Here is a 20,661-nt window from a genome sequence, read left to right as displayed (position 1 = left end):
GGGTTCCTCTTTGCGTTCAACTTTGCCATCTCGACGCTCGTGGTCGCCTGTCCGTGCGCTTTGGGTCTGGCGACGCCGACGGCCGTCATGGTCGGCACGGGTGTGGGCGCGACGCATGGCATCCTCATCAAAGGCGGCGAGCCGCTCGAGGTCGCGCACAAGGTGAACACGGTGTTGTTTGACAAGACGGGGACGTTGACGAACGGGACGCCGAGCGTGACGGACGTGATTGTGCTGAGCAAAGAGTGGACGTCGGACGCCCTGATGTGGCTGGCGGCGTCGGCGGAGCTCGGTAGCGAGCACACGTTGGGTCGTGCGATCGTGAACCGCGGCAAGCTGCTGGCCAAGCCATTGGAGCAGCCCGAGGCGTTCACCGCCGTCTCGGGCAAGGGTATCTCGGTCGAGCTCTCCAAGGCAGTCGTTCATCTCGGCAACCTCGACTACATGGAAGACTGTGGCATGGCGGTCCCCGCGGCTGTCGCGAACCATCGTCTTCGTCTGGAAGAAGCCGGCAAGACCGTCATCTACATGGGGATCTGTGACTCGGTCGTTGCGCTCATTGGCATCTCGGATGCGCCGCGCCCCGAGGCCAAGCAGACGATCGCACACCTCCATGCGCTCGGCCTCGACGTCTACATGGTCACGGGCGACAACCGTCGCACCGCGCACTGGGTCGCCGCCCAAATCGGTTTGCCCAGCCACCACGTCATGGCCGAGGTGCTCCCGGCCAACAAAACCGCCAAAGTCCAAGAGCTCCAGGCCCAAGGTCGTATCGTGGCCATGGTGGGCGACGGTATCAACGACGCGCCGGCGCTGGCGCAAGCCGACCTCGGCGTCGCGATCGGCGCTGGCACGGACATTGCGATCGAGACGGCGCAGATGGTGCTCATGAAGTCCAAGCTCCAAGACGTCGTGACGGCGCTGGACCTGTCGCGGACGATCTACCGGCGCATCCAGCTCAACTTTGTGTGGGCGATGGGGTACAACTTGGTGTTGCTGCCGTTGTCGGCCGGCGTTCTGTACCATTGGAGCGTGTCGATCCCGCCCATGTTTGCGGGCGCGGCCATGGCGTTCTCGTCCGTCTCGGTCGTCACGTCGTCGTTGCTGCTCAAGTGGTACACGCCGCCCAATATGACGACGCTGCCGCCGCCGACACCCCGCAAGGTCGACGAAAAGTCGCCGCTGCTGCAAGTCTAGTAACCTACCAATATGTCATTCACGGTGGAGCATGATGAGGTCTTGAAAGGGCATGGGAAGCATGCGATGGCAGGAGCATGCGGTACAGAGATGGCGGCGACTCGGCGACGTCGATCGCAGGTACCATGTCAGAGGCTTCATCAAGGTCGTTGCAGGAAGCACATGCATCTCGACGAACCGAGCATCCAGCCCCTCTACAGTAGAGGGGCTGGCATCCGGGGCTGGATGCTCAGTTCGTCGAGATGCATGTGCGATCGACGTCGCCGAGTCGCCGCCATCTCGGGCTACCTACTGTCATGAGAGAGCTCTTCCTCGCCATAGACGCGACGATGGAGAGGATCGTCCAGGTACACTCATACCGGTGCATGAGCTGCCCCCATTCGCGCTCGCATCCTCCATGTCGAAGCTTTCTCGTCGTCCTCCCGTCTTCGCACCGCGTACCTCGGGCGTCGATCTCTTGGTTGCGGGCCATCATCGTGAGCTCCGTTGCCTCTCCTTGGCCTCACTGCCCTTATCTCCGGATCCATCTTCGCCAGCCTTCGTCGCATTCCTCCCATGTCCTCGGCCGGATCCATCGGTCGCATGCATCGTCGCCCCCTCGTCGAGCGCCCGTCCATCGTCCATGGCTGCCATGGCCCCGTCGTCCTCGGCGTCCTGCTCGCGTACCTGTGGCTCTGCGATTTCCCGCCAAAGGCCCGGCGCAATTTAATTCGATTCTTTTGTTTCACCTCGGTTTTGTATGCCGAATAAAATGTTGAAATAAAACCAAGCGGCCGCGGATATTCATTCGCGATGGCACCGACGCAGCAGCGGGCCGATTGCACGTCGCCGGTCGTCGTCGACGGCCGCCCCGCGGAAGCATGGGTCGAGATCTCGGTCGAGACTGGGAACGCGCGGCTCCGCAGCGGCGAGGCCTTCATCTGGCTGCAGCATGCGACCGTCGAGGCGACAACCACAGGCGGCCCGGTCGTCGAGGTATCGGTCGCCGACAAGAAGAAGCACGTCATGAAGTTCCAGATGAAGAAGGCGCTGTGGAAGTCGTCATCGGGCCGAGGCTTCCACGCTGCGCTGACCAAGACGATCGACGACCTCGCCAAGCCGACGATGAAGATGCGGCTGGCATTCCGGAAGAAGCTCGTGGCGCACAAAGAAGAGCCGCCGGTCGTCGACGAGCCGCCGCCGCCACCGCCCAGCGCGATTCCTGCGACGATCAAGAAAGATGAGCCCATGCTGTCGTTTGGCAGCCCCGTGCGCAAGAAGGTCCCGTCGATTCTGCAGCAGTCGCCGAGCCGGGTGCATCCTCGCCTGTCGCTGTCGCCGTCGTCGCCGCGCAAGCAGCCCGACTACTCGACGACCAAATCGCCGTTCCGGTCGCCGTTTGGAAAAAACACGGCGCAGAAGCGATGGCTGAGCCCGAGCGCCGCGCACCCGACGCCGACCCGCGCCAAGACCTTTGACGACGACGACGACGACGACGAGATGCGTGGTGGCTTGGACTCGCCGTCGCCCGTGCGCAAGGTGCGTCCTATGGGCGACCGCATGCGCGAGCTCGATGCGATGCTCTACTCGCCCAAAGGCAAGACGAGGCTCATCCCAACAAAGCTGCTCATGGACCTGTCGTCGCCGCCACCGCCACCGACAAAAGCAAGCCCCGTGCGCCGGCTACCGCCCAAGCTCAACCTTGACGCGGCGCCGTCCCATCCCACGATGACAACCCCGAGCAAACGCGCCGAGTCGCCTCTCGTCGCTACAACGCCCAAGGCGTCTCCGACACCCAGCACCAAGGACCTGCCGCCGGTCATCGAGACCAAGACCAAGACCAACGCGACCAATCCGATCGAAGTACTCGATGACGACGACGACGTCGACAAAGTCACGGAGAAGAAGCCGGTGGCCAAAGATGGTTTCTCCGAGCTCCTCCTCGGGTACGCTCTACGCTCTCTGTGAAAAGTGCCATCGCAACGAGCAAACATGTAGTGCCAAGCGCCAAGCGGCGGCGGCCAATCCCGTGGCCAAGAGCCAGCAAGGACTCGTGAACCTCGGCAACACGTGCTATATGAATGCTGTGCTGCAAGCGCTCTTGTCGCTGCAGGCCTTTGTGTCGACGCTCCGTGACGATGCGTGGGTCACATCATTGACCAAGGTGCCGCTGCCCAAAGGCCATTGGCAGGTCAAGGCAGTCAAGGACGCCTATGACTTCTATCTCGTCTTCAAGACGATGATCAAGGGCCACGTGCAGTCGGCGCACTTGGACCCGAGTCCGATGAAGGCGGTTGTCGGCAAGCGCGCGCAAGCCTTTGCCAAGTACGATCTACGTGCCACCGATGTATCTCATGCTCGCGGTAGCAACGCCCAGCAAGATGCCCACGAATTCCTCATGAACGTTCTCAACGAGCTCGAGGCCGACATGAAGGGCGTCGTGCAGTCGCAACTGGACGTTCTTTCGCAGGACGCGGCCGAGAAGAAGGCGAGCAAGCAGTCACTGCACCAGTACTTTGGGGACGACACGGCGATGGCCGCTCATCCAACGTTGTCACCGACCGACGTGGAAGCGCTCTTGCCGACTACGACGTATTTTCGCACCACGGTCACGCAGACCCTCACGTGCGCTTCGTGCGCGTACCGTCGGCACGTTCAGGAAACGTTCCGGGAGCTCTCACTGGACTTTCCAGCGGTAGCGCCGCGTAAGCCAGCGCCCTTGTGCAAGTGCCAAAAGCCCGTCAAGCGCTTGATTACCAAGAAGGACGGCACGAACAAAGGGCGTCCGTTCATCAAGTGCAACCAGTTCCCGCAGTGCGACTTTTTCGCGTGGGACGACGCACCGCCCGAGCCGCCCGCCCCCGCGTTGGACGTGCCCCAGCTCTTGACGACCGTACGTAGTTTCATTGGATTTCTTGGTTTTAGTAGCCTGGACTAGCATTTCCAAACACACACGGTCGACCTCAAGTGTGAAAAGTGCGAGCACGGGTCCTCGGCCACGGTGAATGCAACGATCACGCACGCGCCACCGATCCTCGTGCTGCATCTCAAGCGGTTTGAGATCAGTACGGCGAGTATGACACTCGTCAAGCGCAATGACGTCGTCGTCGCGCCCACCTCGGTCGACTTGAGTGCGTTCCAGGCATCGGACGCCAAAAGGACTCCGACCTATCGGCTCAAGGTAGGCAACAGATTGTCCTTCCCATCGATAGACATCGCTGGGAATTAGAGCATCGTCCGACACCTCGGGCGCACGGCGGGCGAGGGCCACTACATCACCGACGTGCACAACCAGAGTACAAAGTGGACGCGCTACAACGACGCGCTTGTCACCGAGGTCGGCCACCCGCATGGGTCGTACTCAACTTCACGCTGTCTCTAGGTCGACCAGGCCGCAGTGCTCACAGGCCCGGGGGCTGAAACGGGCTACCTCCTTTTTTATGTTGCTGAGACGACGAGCAAAGGGTTTGGACGGTCGGGCTAGCGGGTGTCGTCGATCACGTCGAGGATTTATCAAAATAATCCATGTGTATTAACTAAGTCTCGCACGCTGTGTCGTTCGTGGCGTGGACGTCGAGGTTGTTGGGGTTGGCAAAGGACGATTCGTCTTCGTACACTGGTATAAAGCGCATCGCGATCCCTACGCGAACGGTATACGACTTTGAAAGATTCGGCGTGACGGACCTAGCGGCAGCGAAAGCGACCCGAGTAGAATCGAGTAGACCCAATGGCTCGCATCGAGCGCCGTCGTTTTGGTAAAGTCGCCGCCCACTTGCACGAATAAGATCTGGACGAGCACGGTCGCGACGAGGATGCTGCCAAAGACGCCGTTGGTCGCGAGGTCCTTGAAGACGTTCCAGTCGTTCGAGACGTTGCGCGCGTTGATCTCGTTAAACACTTGGCAAAACACAAACACGTTGAAGATGAACGTGTTGAGCGAAAAGTCGACGCGCGTGCACACAGCGTCGACGCACGCGAGCGGCACGTCGTCCAAGGGCGTCGTTGTCGTGTAGAGCGAGCAGTGCAAGTGCGGACACGGGTGGTCTGTCATCGTGACGCAATCGGGTGGTAACGTCACGTTGAGATTCGATTTCAGCGAAAACGTCGTCGCAAGACAGTGGCCGCTCGGATGCACACCGACCATCGTCGCCCCGTAAAAGAGCAACAAGAGGAGCAAAATGAGCTACCAACAAAAATAGCTCAATGAACGCAAAGCTCAAGAAATCAAAGTACCTGGAACGCGCTTTGCACGAGAATGTTCTTGATCATGATGCGACTTACAATCGACGCGTCTTTGCGGTACGGTCGGCGGAAGAGAAGGTCGTCCTTCGGCGTCTCGGTGCCGAGCGCCAGCGCACCCATCGTGTCCATGATGAGGTTGACCCAGAGCATCATGACAGCGTTCAAGGGCGGGTCCAAGCCCGCAATCGCACTCAGAAGCGTCAGCGTCAGCGCCACCTACAGCACAGTACTTTATTCGATCTCTCCATCCTTGCTGCGACGGGGTACAATGTTGACGGTGAGCTGAAACTGGATAAACTTGCGGATGTTGTCGTAGACGCACCGGCCCCAGAGCACCGACTTTTTGATGGACGAAAACTTGTCGTCCATAATGATTATGTCTATTGTAACATATCACACTTTGCAACAGAGCTTCGTATATCAGCGTACCCGAAGCTTCTTTGGCGAGGTCCGTGCCAGCAATGCCCATGGCGAGCCCGACATCGGCGGCCCGGAGCGCCGGCGCGTCGTTCGTGCCGTCGCCCGTGACCCCGACAATCTCGTTGCGGTCGCGCAGTAGGTTGACGAGCTTGTACTTGTCGTCGGGCGACGACCGCGCGAGCACTTGAAGCCGCGGCAAGAGCGGCGTCAACTGGTCGATCGGCATGGTTCGAAACACGGGCCCTTCGAGCGCAACCCCGTCTTTTGTCAAAATACCGCACTGTTGCGCGATCGCTTTGGCGGTGTGGATGTTGTCGCCGGTCACCATGCGCACAGTGATGCCGGCGCGTCGACAGGCCGCGACGCTCTCGGTGACGTCGGGGCGCAGCGGATCCATGATGCCAAAGATTGCAACACACACCATATTCGCTTCCGGCGGCTCATTGAGCGTCGAGAGGTCGGCCGGGAGCTCCGCCTCCGTGTAGTCTCGGTACGCGACGCAGATCGTGCGCAGCGCGCGGTCGGCCATCTCGACAATGACGTTGTTGATGTCCTGGAGCGTCGACGGCGACAGCGGCACCTCGGTGCGCTGGAACGTGAGCATGGTGCTGCAGCGCTGGAGCACGATTTCCGCCGCGCCCTAGTCGCGCCGACCTCGTCTTCTCAGTGTTTGGGCTGCTCGACGTACCTTGCTAAAGAGGCGGAAGGTGCCGTTCGCGCGTCGGACAATGGTTGTCATGGTTTTGCGCTCGGACGAGAATGAAAACATGCGGTCGCCCGGCTGAAAGTGCGTCGCGCGCACGGTTGCATATGCAAGTTTGCGCGACTGAAGCCAGAGCAAGAGCGCGCCTTCGGTCTTATTGCCTTGGACCGTCGTGCCGTGATTCGTGAGCTCGGCCGTCGAGTTGACGCAAATGTTGATGCTGAGCTCGTCGAGAAACTTGGCATCGAGCTCGATAGCGTCAAGCGGGGCGTCGTACCGTCGACCACTGACCCAGAGGGACACGACCGTCATGCGGTTCTCAGTCAACGTGCCCGTCTTGTCGCTGCAAATGCTCGTGACGTTGCCCATCGTCTCACACGCCGCGAGGACCCGAATGAGATTGTGGTCCAGTAGCATCTTCTTGGTCGAGTACGACAGCGAGATGGTCACGGCCAGCGGAAGCCCCTCGGGGATCGCGACAACGATGATGGTCACGCCAATGATGAACGTGTGGATGATGATGTCGGTCCAGCCCACTAGAGACATGGCTGAGTCCGTTGCAAAGTGGATACATTGATAAATTGATCGAAATGTACCCGTGCGATTGGTGGAAAAGGTGTACATGAGGATGGTCACGGCCATGGTGGCGACGGAAAAGAAGATACCACCGTACCCGATGATCTTGACCATGTCCTCCAGCTTCTCCATGAGCGGCGTCGGTCGCTCTTCGCGGACGAGCTTGGATTTGATGCGGCCCCAGCGCGACTCGAGACCGATCGCGGTCACGACGGCCTCGCAGCGCCCGGCCGAGATCAAGCAGCCCGAGAGTAAGAACGGATCAGACGAAGCATTCTTCTTGACATCGTCGGGCTCGCCCGTCAAGCTCGACTCGTTGCACTTGACGTCTTGGCCGCGGACAAGGACGGCGTCGCCAGGAATCCGGTCGCCATTTTCGAGCACGATGATGTCGCCCACGTTGATCTCAGTGACGAGCACCGCGTCGTACTGACCATCGCGCAGCACCTACATGCTATCTTGCTACACAAATGTGGACAAGGTGTCGTCGCACCTTGACGTTGAATTCGTCGTTCTTGGCGCTCAGCGCGCGGAATTGCTTTTCTTTTGTATAGTTGGACGTAGCACTCACGAGGCCGACAAGGAGGACCGCAATCATGATGGTGACGCCTTCGGTCCAGCCTTTCTTCGGGTCTTCGATCGACCCGGTGATGGTCGATGCGACCGACGCGGCAATGAGCACAAGGATCGTCGTGTCCTTGAGCGTCTCGAGGAAGAGTGTGATGAACGACTTGGACGGTGCGTCTTCAAAGGCGTTCATGCCAAACGCGCTGCGCCGATCGAGAAAGCCCTGCGAGGCTTCGTTGCTCGAGAGGCCCATGTGCAGATCGACGCAGAGCTTCTTGGCGAGGCCGTCAAGGCCACCGAGGTCTGCTAACGCCTTGACATTGGCCTCCATCATCTGGTCGACGTTGATGTTGCGCAGACCGTCTTTGGTGATACCAAAGACACTCCGCGCCGGCGCCACCTTGGTCATACTGGTCGTCGTTGTTGACGCCAGGTGATGTGGCGCCGGCCCGTCGCTGCCGAGGGCTACCGGGTGAACGGACGTCGTGGTTTCTCCTCGTGTCGCGAGCTCGCAGCGCGGGACTAGCTGCGCCTCTGGGATATTGCAGCTATTTTTGCCTGTTTAAAAAAGGCGCGCCCGTTGAAGATCCGTTAGTCGGTGCTCGTCTATGTGTCGGGCGGCATATGCCACTTTTACACCGTGGCAGGTGCCGTCTTTTGTTGACGTGGCAGATGCCGCCTATTGTCGACGTGGCAGATGCCACCTTGACACCTTTGGATCGCGCCCGATGGCGACGCCCGATGGCAGCAGTGGGCTTCCACACATGATTCCGGGTCTGCGTACGCTGCATCATGCGCAGATCACCAAAGCGCACCACCGGAAGAGCCACGCCATGGCGCGCATCCTGGCAGGCAATGAGGACGTCGTGCCAGCGATGCGGCGCGACGGGCCGCCGCCGCCGCGAGAGGACCCACCGCCCGAGCCCAAGGCGTCCTTTTCCGAGCCAAGCTCCCGCTATTATAGCACGCCGTCACTGCCAACGTGGGTCACGAACGATCGCCAAGTGCTGCGGTTTTACTGCTACTTTGAAGAGCCGTCGCACTACGCGCCGCTGTCGCTCGAGGCGCCGTCGGGCCCGTCGCGCGTGCGCCGGCTCGTGCTGCTCTACTACCTCTCGGACGCGTCCATTGAAGCGACCGAGCCGCGCGTCGCCAACAGCGGCCTCGCGCAAGGACGCTTCCTCGCGCGATCAGCACTGCTGTCGCCGACCGGCATGCCGTTCACGCCGTCCGACTTTGCCCTTGGTCAAACGATGCGACTCAAAGGCCACACGTGCAAACTCGTCGACTGCGACGCGACGACGCGCGAGTATTACGCCAACGTACTGCAGCGGCCCCAGCCAATGGCGCTGCCGTACCCCGACACGCCGTCGGCCTCTGCCTACAGCGAGATTGCAGCGATCAAGCAGCCGCCACAGCCAGCAGAGAAGAAGAAGGCAGCCGCCAAAGTGCAGCAGTTTATGCAGTACAGCACGCACGTGCTTCGCTTCTATTGCTCGTGGGAAGACCCGCATCCGTTGTACCCCGAGACGCGCCGCTTCACGCTCCACTACTTCCTCGCCGACGACACGGTCGAAGTGCGCGAGGCCCGGGCGGCGCGGGATAGGCGTGGCAGCGGCCAGTCGTTCGCTGTGCTTCTCTCACGGCGGTACGTCATGTGCATGCCACCAACGCTACATTGCAATGCCTTGAACGGTGGCTAGGTCCCTGCCGATAGAGGACGAGACGCGACATGTGCGGCCATTGGACTTGCGCTGCGGCAACGAGATCTTCGTCTTTGGCCGCGTCTTTCATCTCGACGACTGCGACGCGTTTACGCGGCAGTACTACCTCACGCAGCATGGCATCACGCAAGAGCCGTCCGAGACCGCCACGCCCAGTAGCAACCAACGCTCGAACGATACACCCAACGGCGACGAAGACGACAACAATGGGTCGCTTCTCCAGCATCTGGTGCGCGAAAAGGCCAAGAAGCCTGACCGCCGGGCCACCACGCAGTGCCTGCGCTTTCGAGCCGTCTTTGCTCCAACCCCCGAGCTACCGCCAGCGCAAGCCGCACGGTCGTTTGTGCTGACATTGCACCTCGCCGACGAGACGCTAGCGATCTTCGAGCCAACGGTACCCAACTCGGGGCTCCGCGGCGGGAAATTCCTCGATCGCGGGGCATACAAGGTGCTCACGCACGGTGGCGCAGCACGGTACTTGAGGCCGTCCGACTGCTGCGTTGGCGCAACGCTGACGTTCGCACTAACACCCAAGCAACCGTTCCGGCTCGTCGAGGCCGATGAACAAACGCTGGCGTACTGCGAGGCGCACCCGGACGTCTTTGAGCACGCCGACATTGATCGCGTGCTCGCCACAGTGGCGTCGGTCTTGCACGAGCGCGGCACCAACCTGCGGCGCGTCTGCAACGCGGAAAGTCGCGGCTGTCTCGGTGTCGACGGCATGAACGGCGTGCTCCGACGCCGACTGCATCTCGACCAACAACTCCACCCGCATGCGTGGCTCACGCTCGCCCGGCGCTTTGTGCAACCAACAACAACGGCTGCCGAGTTTTGCGATGCCGTCGTGCGCGCGTCGGCGGCGGCGACACCCAGCGACGGCTCGTTCTGGAGCCAACTGCGGCAGGTACAACCAACTTTGTTGCACACGGTGCATGGACTGTGTGTTAGATTCCGGCCGACCTCCGCTTATCGATCGCCCGCCTCGACACGGAGGCGTCGGGGCATGCGTCGGTACGACTGCTCGAGCGTCTCCTCGCGTTTTACGCGCTGTCGGCGCCCGACGGACTCTGGGCGTCGTACATGTCGGTCGACGGCTTTGTCGACTACCACCCGTTCTTTGACGATGTGTACGACTGCGACTGGAGCCATGGCAACAACAACGACCTCGAATGTGATGAGACTACCGAGAAGGACGAGAGCGTGCCCCGGCTGCCGCCCCAACCGACTCTAATCGACGAGCGAGGTCCCTTGTACATCCCGACCTATCGCTCGCAGCTCGACACGGCGCGCTTTGGCGTCGTTCCGCTACCTGCCAACGATGCACCGGAGCGCGACTCCGACCACGAACCAGCCGTCACAGCGTCTTTGCGCTCCGTCTCCTTGGCGACGACCGCAGGCTCGTCGCACCAGTCACTCTCAGTAGCCGCTTCGTCGATCGCGTCGCCTGCGTCACGGCACTCGTCACGTCCGACGTCGGCGCGCGCCAACACCTCGCGGATGACACCGACCGAGATCGGGTCGCTACTGTCGGGGCGGTTCCAAACCACGAGCCAACACATGCACGCGCAGGTGGCGCAGGCGCTCACGGAGCGGGCCTCGACGTCCTGCGCGGCGACCAAGTCGCCCTCGTCGACCGCCTCGTCAGTTGCATCGACACCCCGTGCGGCCAATGTATTGACACCCGAGATGCGCGCGGCGCTCTACACGACGACGGCCATGGGCGTGGGAAGCGGCCTCTCCAAAGCCCAACGCGCCGCCGACGCGACGCAGGCGCGGTCCCACGCCATTGTGGAGCGGGCCAAAGCCAAGTTCCGACAGCACGCGACAACGGCCACCAACGTGACAGCGATGGACCCGGCGGTGCGGACGCTCCTCACGACCGCACTCGATGGCGCCAAGTACAGTCTCCGGCAAGCCCTCGTCGCGCTCGACAGTGACGGCAGTGGCTATCTGCGTACGCTTGGACGATCGATCAATCCTCTTCATTGACTGTTGGTGTGGTATCCTGCGTAGGGGAAGATGCAGTCATGGCGGCGCTACGCAGTCTGCAGGCGCCGCTGTCCGACGACGACTTGTACCTAATTGCGGCCGACCTCTTTCCGCATCCGGGCTCCGTAGTTCACTACAAGGCGCTGCTGGACGAGCTCTTTGGCGTGGCCCACGCGGGCGGCGGCACGGCAAACGTATCGCCCGCGAGCTAAGCCAATGGTGGCAGTGAATATCTCGCCGGTTCAACCACAATGGTGTACCTTGTACTCGAGCGCGTGGAGCCAAATGCACGAGCAATGCAAGTGGTTGCGGTTGACTTGCACGGTCTGGCACCGCGTGCACGTTCGCTGCATAAACGCATCGTCCGACTCGCCGTCCAGACGCGGTGTAAAGTACGCGGTGTCGTCGTCCTTGTCCTTGATGACACTATTGTCTTCGGTCGCGAGAAGATCGTGCCGGCCAAAATGCAGTTGGCCGCCGTAGCACGGGTCGTTGGCGATCGGCAAACCAAGGAGCTGCAGGTGGAGTCGAATTTGGTGCGTGCGGCCCGTCACCGGCTAGGAAAAGAGTGTCGTCAAGTCGGGGATGCCGCGACGCACCTTGACGTAGACGACGCTCGTGCCGTCGTCCATAGCACAGCGAAACTCAACAACGGTCTCGGCCTCCTTGGCGTCTTCACCGGGCACCGCGCAGCCCCAGACGCCGTCCTTGTGCGACTTGCAAGCGAGCGGGCACTGGATACGGAGCTGCGTCGGCGACTCCATCGACAGCACAGCGAGCGGTGTCGTCGCCGCCGCTGTCGCCGATGCGGACGCGAGCCACTCGGGCGTGAGAGTCTCGGGGTACTCGCCCCGAACGCGCGCCAAGTATGCTTTCGACGCCGTGCGGTCCGCTACGCAAATGTCGATCGGTTGCCATCGTCGCGACAGGGTGTACCAATGCATTTGGAGAGTTCACGGGCCTTGGCCGTCGTCTTGGCTAAAACCACGACACCTACGCGTCGTACGAGGCTTTGCTGCCGTACTGCAACCGTGTTTGCTTGCTTACCGGACGTCAAGCGATCCAAGCGGTGCACAATGTGCAGTGCCGTCAAGTCGGGGCGGCTCGCCAGGACAATGAAATGCTACCAACGTTGGCCAAAGTGTCGGTGCGACGAGCCGAGTACCAGCGAATTGTGGCGGTAGGCGCCGCAGGGGTGCGTCGGCACGGTCGATGGCTTGGAAACGACCACCTACAACACGCTAAGTTGATGTTGATGGAGCGCTGACATGCGTACGAGGTCGGGGGTCTCGTAGACGACTGGAATATCGTCGCCAACGACGGGTGGTTCGTGGCGGTGCGTCTATTGAAATGGTACAAAAGTGTTCGCAGTAGTAGAGTATATCGGTCGCTTGGATGGCAACGGACCATGTGACAGATGAGGTCGCCGTTCTTGAGGACCGTCTCGGGCGTCGTGCGCGCACCATTCAGCGTGATCCGACCGGATTCAATGGCCATGACCTAAGTATCGTTAGAGATTGTATGCGTGGCGATAACGGAAGAGGGTTGTGTACGTAGTAGTCGGGCGAGAAGGCGCCAAACTCGGTCGTGAAGACGTCCATGAGCGTCCGATTGAACCAGCGCTGCTTGGCGTGCGCCATGAACTTGAAGACGTAGGGCTTGACGTAGCGGTAGCCTAGACGCATCTTCATAAGCTAGGCCGATAGCACGTGTCGTGGTCACCATCGCGGATCTCGTATTCGGCGACGACGGCCGGCTCGGCCTCGACCTTCTGGCGCTTGGCAGGCGTGCGCATCGATTCCCAGACTGCGTTTGATTGGCTCTACCAAACGCACCAATGGCCTTGCGTGTTGGCACTTGTACTAGTTCTGATTGGTCGAAATCAGCCAGCCAATCCAAAGAGGAACCGAAAAAGCGAGGAAGCCGACATCATCGAGTCATCACGGCCATGTCGACTTGAGTGGGAGGGGCACTGTGCCCCGCACGTGTCTACTGGTCGTGTGTGACAGAAGCACCACACCAGCGAATCCTCCATGTATTTTGCGGCCCTCGCAGCGGAGCAGGGTAACCCCTGCTTTTCATCTTTTGTTGACCAAAACGTTGCGGGAAAACCCCGTGCAGTGCTGATACATTCTGAAAACACCCAACGAAATGGCGCCGGCGCGTGCACTGGATAGATGGTGTGGGGCACTGGGTGTGGGGAGCCTGACAAGGAGCTCTAACAAGGTGGGTAGATTGTAGTGTGCGAAGAAGGTACACAAAGTGATTTGCGTGCGCCCCTTGCCTTTTTGTCGCGCGCTGACCGAATGCGACATCGCCCTTGTTGGACCAAGTACATTTATCCGGATGTCTCCTGCGACACGATGACGCAAGGAGCGTCGCACGACGACATGGTGAAGGACCTCCTGGTTGGCGCCATATCACGGTCGTGCGCGAATCCAAAGCGCCAACTCGGGTCGTATCCGGATGGTCAGTACCTCGCATTGGGTCAAATGTGCGTGATGGCAGACCTGGTCTGCCCCCACGGGTGCGCCTGAAAAAGGGCGCCCGCCGTTGCACTCGCCGCCGCGTCGTGCTCGTGTTGATGGAGCAGTGACACACTCGCCTCGGTCACTTTCAAGATTGTACTTTGAGCGAGAGGAATCGGGCAATGTCATAGACACCACGCTGTGGGGGGAGAGAGCGGGTGTGTCATGGACGGCGATACTTGCCCGAGGTTTCAAGCCATCGAGAGCCGTTGAAGTTCAACAGGGGGACCTCCTGGTCGCATTATCCGGATGACCAACTGATGGTTTCCAGTCCGGCTCGAGTATCCGGCGCAGTGTCCACTAAACTTTGACTAAACGGTGGTTTGAGAACTTATACTAAAACGTCGCGTGAGCCATCATGGAGCATTGGCATGTCGTGCCCCCAACGCAACTACTGCTACCACACCTATCAATTTATCTGCGCGCATCCGGTGCAAGCTTTGGATCTCATGTGCGGGCTCATCATGGCAGAGCACCTTCGTACCGTAATTTCAGACACCCGTTGACGATTGACTACAATCCGCCTGTACTCAGTAGGAATGTGGGAAAGCGAATGACGCAGCGCCACACAATAAAACCCAGTTTAGACATCCCAGTTCGGAGATCAGCATTGAGCGCGTCCATTCATTCGCATCAATCCGGTCAAGATCGTAGCGATACGACGCTCTTGGCTACTACAGCAAGGTACGGTAATGTCTCTATCGCCCAAGCCCACGAGTAGGCCCACACACAAGAAGCAAGCACCGAATAGTACCGGGCACCATAAATTCTTCTACTTTATTATTTCAAGGCAGTGGGTCGTGCTGGGTTTAGTCGACGGCATCCGTTCTAGTCGACGCGTCGGCGGGAGGATTATCCGGATAGAAAATACGTTGTGGGGGGTTGCATATCACTTGTCAGAGGTGTGTCAGAGGCGAGGGCTGCTACCGCACGCGATTGGTCAAAATAATGACGTTGAGCAGCTGTGATTGGTCGTCATGGCCAAGAGCTACGGAGGAGGTAGAGAGTAGTCTGTCCCAGGGGTCCCAATGTCCCAACAAGCGAATCCATCCTGTCACTCATCCATCCTGATCGGCCATGACGACGACGATGCTGGTTGAGGAGCAGAAGCAGGCGGCCGCATCGCCGCGGGTCAAGGACGAGGTCGGCCACGACGACGACGATGGCGGCTCGAGCGATGAGAAGGACCACGATGAGAACACGGCGCCGGGCGACGTGCGCAAGCCTCGGCGCGAGCTCCCGCCGGCGACCGTCGCCATCCTCAAGACGTGGATGCTCTCGCCCGAGCACGTCAAGCACCCGTACCCGACGGACGAAGACAAGAAGATGCTACTCGAGAAGACGGGTATCAACATGAAGCAGCTCACCAACTGGTTCACGAACGCACGCAAGCGCATATGGAAGCCCATGATGCGCCGCGAGCACTCGCGCCAGCTCCAGTCGTCCTTTGCGCGCGATGTGCAGCTGCGCGAAGGCGGCCCGCGGATCCCGCCCCCGCCGTTCGCCCACGACCGCCCGACCGACGACATGCGAGACGGGCACGCGCCGCTCCGCATGGCGCACCACGGCGGCCACGCGCCCGACCACCCGTTCAGCCACCCGAACGACCCTTACCAGGGATACCCGCCGCCGACGGACCCCCGGTCGTTCCACCATCTTTTGGTATTCACGATCCGCTTCCTGCAAATCTAAAGCCGATTCTTGTAGGAGCGTCGAGTGCCCGAGTACCCGGCGCGGTCACACGAGTACCCACCCGTGGCCTTTCCTCCGCCGTCGGGCGCGTTCTTCGAGCCGCGATCGCACCGCTCCGTATCCGAGTCGGTCGTCGACCGGCTCCACCACCACCAACATCCACAGCACCACCGCGTGCACCACCCGTATGCGGCCCCGCACCACCCGATTCCATCGTCGTTTCTGCGCCTGCCGCCGCGCAACGAGCGCAGTGCGAGCGATGCGTCGACGCACAAGCCGTCGCCGCCGCTCAAGCGCGAGCTCGATGCCAAGGACGACGACAGCAACGGCAAGGAGAAGCGCGCTCGGCGAAGCTCGCTTCTGCCGCCGCACGTCATTCGCGTACGTGAGCTTGCTTAGAGGCTGCATTGCTCATAGAAAGCTAGATCCTCAAGGACTGGATGATGTCGCCCGAGCATCTTGAGCACCCGTACCCGACCGACGTGGAGAAGAAGGCGCTCTGTGACGAGACCGGCCTCGATATGTGCCAGCTCAACAACTGGTTCGCCAACAACCGCAAGCGTCTCTGGAAGCCGACGATGGCCAACCGGTCGAAAGAACGACTCCAGCTCTACTCGAACGAGAGCATCCGCAGTATCATCTATAACGGCAAGCAGGCGGGCGAAGCGCCGGTCGCCGCGCCGCGCCGCACGTTCACCGTCAACCCGAGCTTGCCGTCGGTGGCGGGCCTCCCAGCGCTCGTGCCGCCGCCGCACTCGGCCCCGACCCCGTCGTTCCCGTCCATGGGGGTGCCCCGCGAAGGCCGGTCGCACACGCTCGACATTGGTGCGTTTCGGCGTTCGCGCATGAACTTTCAGGACATCCTGAACGCGTCGAGCGCCCCGTTGGTGCTGCCCCCGCTCTCGCGACCAGGACCGTCCAACTCGGTCGGCCACGAAGACCACCTCCCGCCGCTGCAAGGCCTGATGTAATCTTAGTTGTATTCGCATCATCCTGTTGACACGTCGCAGCCGTCGAGGTCGGCAAAGAGGTCCGTCTTGGCGCGCTCCATACGCTCCTCGTGCAGTGCATGCTTGATGCGAAAGTACACTTGGTAGCGAATGTCGTGAGACAAGTTGGGGCCGCCCCGGTGCGCCATCTTGGGGTGGCACAGCACCACGTCGCCCTTCGTACAGAGAAGCGGGATGGGCGTGCCGAGGTCCGGGAGGTGGCCGTCGCCCCACACCGTGTCCACCGACGTGCACGTCGTGGCGCACCCCGCGAGCACGCCGCCTTCCTGCAGCATGCCGTGCAGCGTGTGGTGCGACCTTGGAAAGACGATGAGGTTGCCGCTCTGCGGTTGCTGGACGTCCGAGAGCGCGATGCCCACCAGCAGTGAAAATGGGTTCCACTTGCCTACAGTCGAGGTGTTGAGTTTCAGAGGCTTTCGTCGGCGGTGACCTTGGCGCATGCCATCCGTGTGCCACTCGTTGCCCTTTGGCTCGTACGCCGGCCCGAGCTCGGGGAAGCGCAGCGCGATCTGCGCGCCCTGCGGCGGCGCAATCGCGCCCACGAGGCTTGCCACGTACCCAGCGACCGCGCTTCCAAAGAAGAGATCCCGGATCGCAACCGAGTTGGACGTGTTGCCAGCGAGCTTGGCAGCGCCTTCGACCCCGCCCTCGATCATCATGCCCGGCTTTCCGAGCTCATGGTTGATCTGCCGCAGCGCCTGGTGCACGAGCGAGAGCGGCACCGCCGACGGCAGCACGAGGTACCCCTCGCGCATAAACGCGTTGATCTGCGACGGCGAGAGCTGCGGCAGCGACGACGTCACGCACGACGCATCGAGTTGCAAGGTCGCTTTGCGTGCGTGCAGCGTGACGGCAAACACCTGCGGCGCGGCGTGCCCGACGAGCACGAGGCCATGGCCAAGCGCGACGCCACTGGCACCAGTCGCGACGCCAAGGTACCAGCCTTCGCCGCCGGCTGCATTGGCCTTCTTTTGATTGGCGCCCAGCTGGAACGTGAAGAGCGCGTCGTCGGTGGCGATGGGCACGAAGGACGCAAACTTGCCGCCGCCGGCGCCCCACGACGTGTCGCCGGTCTGCGCCACCTTGAGCTTCTCGTACGGCGCGTCCAGTCGGCAGAAGGTCAGAAGGCTCTTCTCGCGCTCGATGAGAAAGGTCGCGGTCGCGTCCGTTGCGACGTGGTGGAGCTCGAGCACGCTGCCGTTGGCCCACATTGCCATGGCCATCGCGCCACTAAGAATCTACGAATGCACGCGTCATGATTGGTCGATCATTCCGCACTTGCAACGCTGCAAGGCTTGAAAACAAAGAAAGGACCCGGTGCAAGCCTTTGACGTGCTTTGTATCCGGATAAAGCAGTGTTTAAACAGGCACACGTCCCTCAAAACAAGACACGAACAGCTGCGAGTGAGGTGGCGCTGTCACAAACGCCAACACACCAAGATGATCAACGTCCGCGAGTTCCAGGCGCTGCAGACGCAGCTCCTCAAGGAAGGCAACGCGCGCTTCGAGCTCCAGGAGAAGAACCAGCGGCTCGCCGCGCAGGTCGACGTCCTCCAGCGAGAGATGGCCAAGAAGGAGTACGAGCTCAGCCTCGCGCGGGCGGCGCAGGCGACGCCCGAGGCGATCCAAGAGGTGGTCGAGAACAACCTCGCGCTCAAGGAGCAAGTGAAAGCGCTCAAAGACGCGCTCAGCCACGTCCAGCCGCTTCCTGCCGTACGCAGCACGCTGCCTCCCAGCACTGGATGCGATGTAGTCCCTCTTTTGTAGCCCGCCAAGGACGACGGTTTGGCTGGCCACGACCTGCAGGTACGACGACGACGCACTCGCCCATTGTTCGCACCAGCAACCACGTCTAGTCGCTCTTGCGCAAGCTCGGCGCCAAGGAAGAGGAGCTTTCGGCCATGCGCGCCGAGTGTCGGATCTGGGAAGAGCAAGTGATCCAGCTCAAGTTTGAGCTCCAGTCGGAGCGCTTCAACTCGCAGGAAGCACTCAAGGAACAGCGTCTTCGCGCCCAAAAACCGCCCATGGATCCGCACAAGCCGAGTCTTTCGGGCCATACCACGCGCACGCTGGCGCAGGAGCTGCTCGAGTACAAGGTTGACAACCGATCTGCGACGCCCGCGTGAACTAAGCACGTAGAACCTCGCCATGGAACGAGCGCAGTACTGGAAGCTCGCCGAAGTGTCGCTCGACAAGGTCAATCTGGACCTCGTAGCACTACGCAAGGAGAACCGGGGCCTTCGGGAGCGGCTTCAGCGACTCGAGGTAGCTACCTTTGCCCAGTGGCGTTTCGAATGCACCAAGTAGGATGAAGCGAATGAGATGGACAGCAGCGGCCACGTCCACGTTCACGGCGTCGTGGGCAGTCCCGCGGCGCATGCTCTGCGCGACGAACTCGACGAGGCGCGGCGGCAGACCCGGGTCGCTCAAGACACACTGACGTCGGTCATGAAGGAAATGCAGCGCCTGCAGCAAGAGTTAGATGAAGTGCCTGTCTTGCGCAAGGTCCGTGCGTCGACGATAACGCGACTGAACGATGCTTTAGGTTGAGGCGCGGCGAGTGCAAGGCGTCGTCCGCGACCTCAAGCGCGAGCTCGCAGCCCAAACGTACGTCGTCTTTGCATCATCTGCACCCGACGATGGGGTTTTGTAGGACGCGCGTCGAGCAGCTGCAGAGTGCTGTCGCGCTCTACAGCCCACGCAACTCGCGCGGCATTGATCTGGGTCGCAAACGCGGTCACTTTGCCTAAGACATACTCTCCCTCTCGCCGACAACACTGTCTTGTTCTTGTTGCCACGTGTACTACTGTAGGAAAAATGCAATGTATCAAGTTGATAGTTAAAACAGCTCGAGGACCGCGTTCGGGTCGGTGGCGTACTGCCCCTTGTACTTGTCAAAGAGCGCTTGAAGCGCCGCCATGTACGCGTTGTGGTACTTGGTCACGTCGTCGACTGTCGGGTGATCGAGCGTCGGCAACTGCAGCGGGGCGCCCACGACCGTCGTGAGGCGCGCACTTCGGAATGGCATGTAGAAGCAAAACCAGAGGCCGCGAAAGATGACGCCGGGCACCTTGTACTTGTTGAGCCAAACTCGCGCTTTGAGAAAGTACGGGCACGACGCAAACGTCTCTTCTTCGCCAAACGTATACACGGGATGCACCTACAATCTCAATTCGAATCTCAAATTTGGGCCCACGTCATACCTTGTAGCCATATTGCAGCGCGAGTTTGAGAAAGCCTTTGCGGTTCTTGAGAAAGACGCGGTGGTGGCCGCGGGCAAAGATCGTCGCCTCTTCAAAGCCGCCAGGAATTATGGCAATGTTGTCGCCGGCTTTGGCGAGGCGCTCAAAGTTGGCGCGGCCCGCGGGACCGCCCTGGAACCACGCCAAGAGGTTCGACATCCCCGGCACGAGGAAGAGCAAGTCGGTGACGAGCCATGAAAAGTTCGAGTGGCGGAACACCGGGTTGGCGCCGCCATTGACAAGCCTAGACAGCAACGATCCTCAGACAAGAAGCAGGCGGCGGCGCGCACCAGCCACAGCAGAGGATGCCATGCGGATGGTAGGCCATGAGCGTTTTTGAGTGGTCTTTCGCCGGGCTTGCGCCCTCGTCAAACACGACGTCTTGCTTGGCGTAGTACGGATGGCGCTGGTAGATATCGACAAGTGCCGTCGAGAGCGACGGCCACGCGGCGAGCGGGAAGAGGTACCGGTACGAGAAATAGCACGCGTGGAAGGCGAGGGCGTAGTAGCGGTAGCTCGATGAGAAGAGCATGATGGGCACGGACGCGACGGCCAGCGCCATGGACACCATCCACAGCGTGTAAAAGCCAAAGACGAGGCTGTAGCTCAGTAGTAAGTTGCGCGCGGTAGACAGCATCTTGCAGAGTGGGCAACCGGTTGCTCGTCTGCGGGCGCCCGGATGATCACGAAACATCAGCACGGCGTGGAAATGCGCTTCGAACTTCGCTTGCACGAGCCCGATTTCTCTCAAGTGTCTTATTGTTGGGACAGAGCTGGACACCGCGGCGATTT

At 60.9% G+C, this 20,661-nt stretch overlaps 9 protein-coding genes across 9 annotated transcripts; 5 read left to right on the top strand and 4 right to left on the bottom strand.

The window, feature by feature from the left end:
- SDRG_14177 (hypothetical protein) lies at positions 1-1,232 on the top strand. The gene has a single exon (XM_008620287.1). The coding sequence runs from the start codon at positions 88-90 to the stop codon at positions 1,195-1,197; it is 1,110 nt and encodes a 369-aa protein (XP_008618509.1). The 5' UTR covers positions 1-87; the 3' UTR covers positions 1,198-1,232.
- A 757-nt stretch (positions 1,233-1,989) lies between these two features.
- Positions 1,990-4,660, top strand: SDRG_14176 (hypothetical protein; the record flags this gene model as incomplete). The annotated part of the gene is made up of 6 exons (XM_008620286.1): positions 1,990-3,122; positions 3,175-3,501; positions 3,544-4,069; positions 4,115-4,357; positions 4,406-4,513; positions 4,559-4,660. The coding sequence occupies 6 exons, from the start codon at positions 1,990-1,992 to the stop codon at positions 4,658-4,660; spliced, it is 2,439 nt and encodes an 812-aa protein (XP_008618508.1).
- SDRG_14175 (calcium-translocating P-type ATPase, PMCA-type) lies at positions 4,645-8,232 on the bottom strand. The gene is made up of 8 exons (XM_008620285.1): positions 7,611-8,232; positions 7,138-7,564; positions 6,527-7,077; positions 5,848-6,478; positions 5,686-5,798; positions 5,410-5,634; positions 4,861-5,359; positions 4,645-4,816 (listed from the first exon to the last, which is right to left on the bottom strand). Exons 1-8 carry the CDS (start codon positions 8,091-8,093, stop codon positions 4,713-4,715), a joined length of 3,033 nt encoding a protein of 1,010 aa, XP_008618507.1. The 5' UTR covers positions 8,094-8,232; the 3' UTR covers positions 4,645-4,712.
- Positions 8,233-8,385: 153 nt separating this feature from the next.
- On the top strand, positions 8,386-11,649 carry SDRG_14174 (hypothetical protein). The gene is made up of 4 exons (XM_008620284.1): positions 8,386-9,332; positions 9,388-10,312; positions 10,357-11,362; positions 11,422-11,649. The coding sequence occupies exons 1-4, from the start codon at positions 8,413-8,415 to the stop codon at positions 11,607-11,609; spliced, it is 3,039 nt and encodes a 1,012-aa protein (XP_008618506.1). The 5' UTR covers positions 8,386-8,412; the 3' UTR covers positions 11,610-11,649.
- SDRG_14173 (hypothetical protein) lies at positions 11,369-13,220 on the bottom strand. The gene is made up of 10 exons (XM_008620283.1): positions 13,120-13,220; positions 12,951-13,072; positions 12,805-12,897; positions 12,674-12,739; positions 12,563-12,628; positions 12,445-12,520; positions 12,334-12,390; positions 11,997-12,289; positions 11,658-11,954; positions 11,369-11,605 (listed from the first exon to the last, which is right to left on the bottom strand). The coding sequence occupies exons 1-10, from the start codon at positions 13,190-13,192 to the stop codon at positions 11,531-11,533; spliced, it is 1,218 nt and encodes a 405-aa protein (XP_008618505.1). The 5' UTR covers positions 13,193-13,220; the 3' UTR covers positions 11,369-11,530.
- A 1,782-nt stretch (positions 13,221-15,002) lies between these two features.
- On the top strand, positions 15,003-16,588 carry SDRG_14172 (hypothetical protein; the record flags this gene model as incomplete). The annotated part of the gene is made up of 3 exons (XM_008620282.1): positions 15,003-15,587; positions 15,633-15,998; positions 16,043-16,588. The coding sequence occupies 3 exons, from the start codon at positions 15,003-15,005 to the stop codon at positions 16,586-16,588; spliced, it is 1,497 nt and encodes a 498-aa protein (XP_008618504.1).
- SDRG_14171 (hypothetical protein) lies at positions 16,566-17,892 on the bottom strand. Its single transcript, XM_008620281.1, has 2 exons — positions 17,058-17,892; positions 16,566-17,012 (listed from the first exon to the last, which is right to left on the bottom strand). The coding sequence occupies exons 1-2, from the start codon at positions 17,848-17,850 to the stop codon at positions 16,606-16,608; spliced, it is 1,200 nt and encodes a 399-aa protein (XP_008618503.1). The 5' UTR covers positions 17,851-17,892; the 3' UTR covers positions 16,566-16,605.
- A 175-nt stretch (positions 17,893-18,067) lies between these two features.
- Positions 18,068-19,377, top strand: SDRG_14170 (hypothetical protein; the record flags this gene model as incomplete). Its single annotated transcript, XM_008620280.1, has 7 exons — positions 18,068-18,340; positions 18,395-18,433; positions 18,484-18,723; positions 18,767-18,892; positions 18,935-19,132; positions 19,173-19,234; positions 19,281-19,377. The coding sequence occupies 7 exons, from the start codon at positions 18,068-18,070 to the stop codon at positions 19,375-19,377; spliced, it is 1,035 nt and encodes a 344-aa protein (XP_008618502.1).
- A 57-nt stretch (positions 19,378-19,434) lies between these two features.
- SDRG_14169 (hypothetical protein) lies at positions 19,435-20,566 on the bottom strand. The gene is made up of 3 exons (XM_008620279.1): positions 20,160-20,566; positions 19,831-20,113; positions 19,435-19,787 (listed from the first exon to the last, which is right to left on the bottom strand). The coding sequence occupies exons 1-3, from the start codon at positions 20,561-20,563 to the stop codon at positions 19,467-19,469; spliced, it is 1,008 nt and encodes a 335-aa protein (XP_008618501.1). The 5' UTR covers positions 20,564-20,566; the 3' UTR covers positions 19,435-19,466.
- Between the last annotated feature and the right edge of the window lie 95 nt (positions 20,567-20,661).

This window comes from Saprolegnia diclina (genome assembly GCF_000281045.1).
Source record: "Saprolegnia diclina VS20 unplaced genomic scaffold supercont1.68, whole genome shotgun sequence".
In the NCBI taxonomy this organism is placed as follows: domain Eukaryota; phylum Oomycota; class Saprolegniomycetes; order Saprolegniales; family Saprolegniaceae; genus Saprolegnia; species Saprolegnia diclina.
The sequence above is the reverse complement of the archived record's forward strand: the minus strand, read 5'-3'. Positions and strand labels throughout refer to the sequence as shown.

What these genes read in the sequence shown, in the direction of transcription:
- SDRG_14177 (XM_008620287.1), top strand. Translation starts at nt 88, where the DNA reads ATGGTCGGCACGGGTGTGGGCGCGACGCATGGCATCCTCATCAAAGGC.
- SDRG_14175 (XM_008620285.1), bottom strand. Translation starts at nt 8,093, where the DNA reads ATGACCAAGGTGGCGCCGGCGCGGAGTGTCTTTGGTATCACCAAAGAC. An exon ending in ACGACGAATTCAACGTCAAG is followed by an intron (nt 7,565 to 7,610) that starts GTGCGACGACAC and finishes GATAGCATGTAG; the next exon opens with GTGCTGCGCGATGGTCAGTA. An exon ending in CTTTTCCACCAATCGCACGG is followed by an intron (nt 7,078 to 7,137) that starts GTACATTTCGAT and finishes CCATGTCTCTAG; the next exon opens with TGGGCTGGACCGACATCATC.
- SDRG_14174 (XM_008620284.1), top strand. Translation starts at nt 8,413, where the DNA reads ATGGCGACGCCCGATGGCAGCAGTGGGCTTCCACACATGATTCCGGGT. An exon ending in GCTGTGCTTCTCTCACGGCG is followed by an intron (nt 9,333 to 9,387) that starts GTACGTCATGTG and finishes AACGGTGGCTAG; the next exon opens with GTCCCTGCCGATAGAGGACG. An exon ending in TCTGGAGCCAACTGCGGCAG is followed by an intron (nt 10,313 to 10,356) that starts GTACAACCAACT and finishes ACTGTGTGTTAG; the next exon opens with ATTCCGGCCGACCTCCGCTT.
- SDRG_14173 (XM_008620283.1), bottom strand. Translation starts at nt 13,192, where the DNA reads ATGCGCACGCCTGCCAAGCGCCAGAAGGTCGAGGCCGAGCCGGCCGTC. An exon ending in CTTGGATCGCTTGACGTCCG is followed by an intron (nt 12,391 to 12,444) that starts GTAAGCAAGCAA and finishes TACGACGCGTAG; the next exon opens with GTGTCGTGGTTTTAGCCAAG. An exon ending in TGAACTCTCCAAATGCATTG is followed by an intron (nt 12,290 to 12,333) that starts GTACACCCTGTC and finishes ACATTTGCGTAG; the next exon opens with CGGACCGCACGGCGTCGAAA.
- SDRG_14171 (XM_008620281.1), bottom strand. Translation starts at nt 17,850, where the DNA reads ATGGCCATGGCAATGTGGGCCAACGGCAGCGTGCTCGAGCTCCACCAC. An exon ending in CACGGATGGCATGCGCCAAG is followed by an intron (nt 17,013 to 17,057) that starts GTCACCGCCGAC and finishes CCTCGACTGTAG; the next exon opens with GCAAGTGGAACCCATTTTCA.
- SDRG_14169 (XM_008620279.1), bottom strand. Translation starts at nt 20,563, where the DNA reads ATGTTTCGTGATCATCCGGGCGCCCGCAGACGAGCAACCGGTTGCCCA. An exon ending in GGCATCCTCTGCTGTGGCTG is followed by an intron (nt 20,114 to 20,159) that starts GTGCGCGCCGCC and finishes GTTGCTGTCTAG; the next exon opens with GCTTGTCAATGGCGGCGCCA. An exon ending in CGCTGCAATATGGCTACAAG is followed by an intron (nt 19,788 to 19,830) that starts GTATGACGTGGG and finishes TTGAGATTGTAG; the next exon opens with GTGCATCCCGTGTATACGTT.